Below are 682 nucleotides of genomic sequence, written 5' to 3'. Positions count from 1 at the left end.
CGAGCAAAGTTGACCTTCCTGGAAAGGTTTTCTCGTATGTGGCCTGCTTAACCAATATCCCGCAAATGCTTGGTTTAGCCAAATGCCGGATTTATGAAAAAGGGAAATGGGACTCACGCATACCGTGGTCAGTGTTAGCTATCAGCATACAAAACAGGGTTTGCCTAAGACCAAATTTGGCACCATTTGTATGGCCTAACATGAAATGATTTAGAAGCCTTGAAAACTGTTAGCATTCCCAGCAATATCGGTACTACTAACCTTCACCTACCAAATTATGCATATGCACTGGAATGTTGAGTACACTGGAGATCGGTGGGGCAACCGACACTGTCGTGTTGGTCTGGTTCACATTGACGTCGTTGGCACTACCGGAGGGCAACGGCAAAATGATGGAATCCCCATCTTTCGGGTCGGTAAATCCCTCCAGAAGATCACGAAAACTTTGACGTCCTGCTCCCATGCTATAAGGCCACGCGTCATAGTCCGAACAGTTCAAGGTGATATCCACATCAAGCTGGTCTGGCAAACGGGCGAATCCGGGAGCGAGTTTTGGATCGTTCACTTTGCGCCAAAGTGTTGTGCCAGCCATTGGACTTTTTCTGTCGTTTGAGGTGATCAATCCTGGAGAAAAGTAAAAGGGCCACCTGCTCTGGTGATGACCGGTTTGTAAAATAAAGTA

The 682-nt window shown here is 46.9% G+C and overlaps 1 protein-coding gene across 1 annotated transcript; it reads right to left on the bottom strand.

Annotated features, from left to right (window-relative positions):
- Nucleotides 1-262: 262 nt before the first annotated feature.
- T265_16199 (hypothetical protein) lies at nucleotides 263-592 on the bottom strand (the record flags this gene model as incomplete). The annotated part of the gene is made up of 1 exon (XM_009179750.1): nucleotides 263-592. A coding segment is annotated over one exon (330 nt), but the record flags the coding sequence as incomplete, so codon positions are not given.
- Between the last annotated feature and the right edge of the window lie 90 nt (nucleotides 593-682).

Source organism: Opisthorchis viverrini (assembly GCF_000715545.1).
Source record: "Opisthorchis viverrini unplaced genomic scaffold opera_v5_7133, whole genome shotgun sequence".
Lineage (NCBI taxonomy): Eukaryota > Metazoa > Platyhelminthes > Trematoda > Opisthorchiida > Opisthorchiidae > Opisthorchis > Opisthorchis viverrini.
This window is presented reverse-complemented; position numbering and strand designations above follow the sequence as displayed.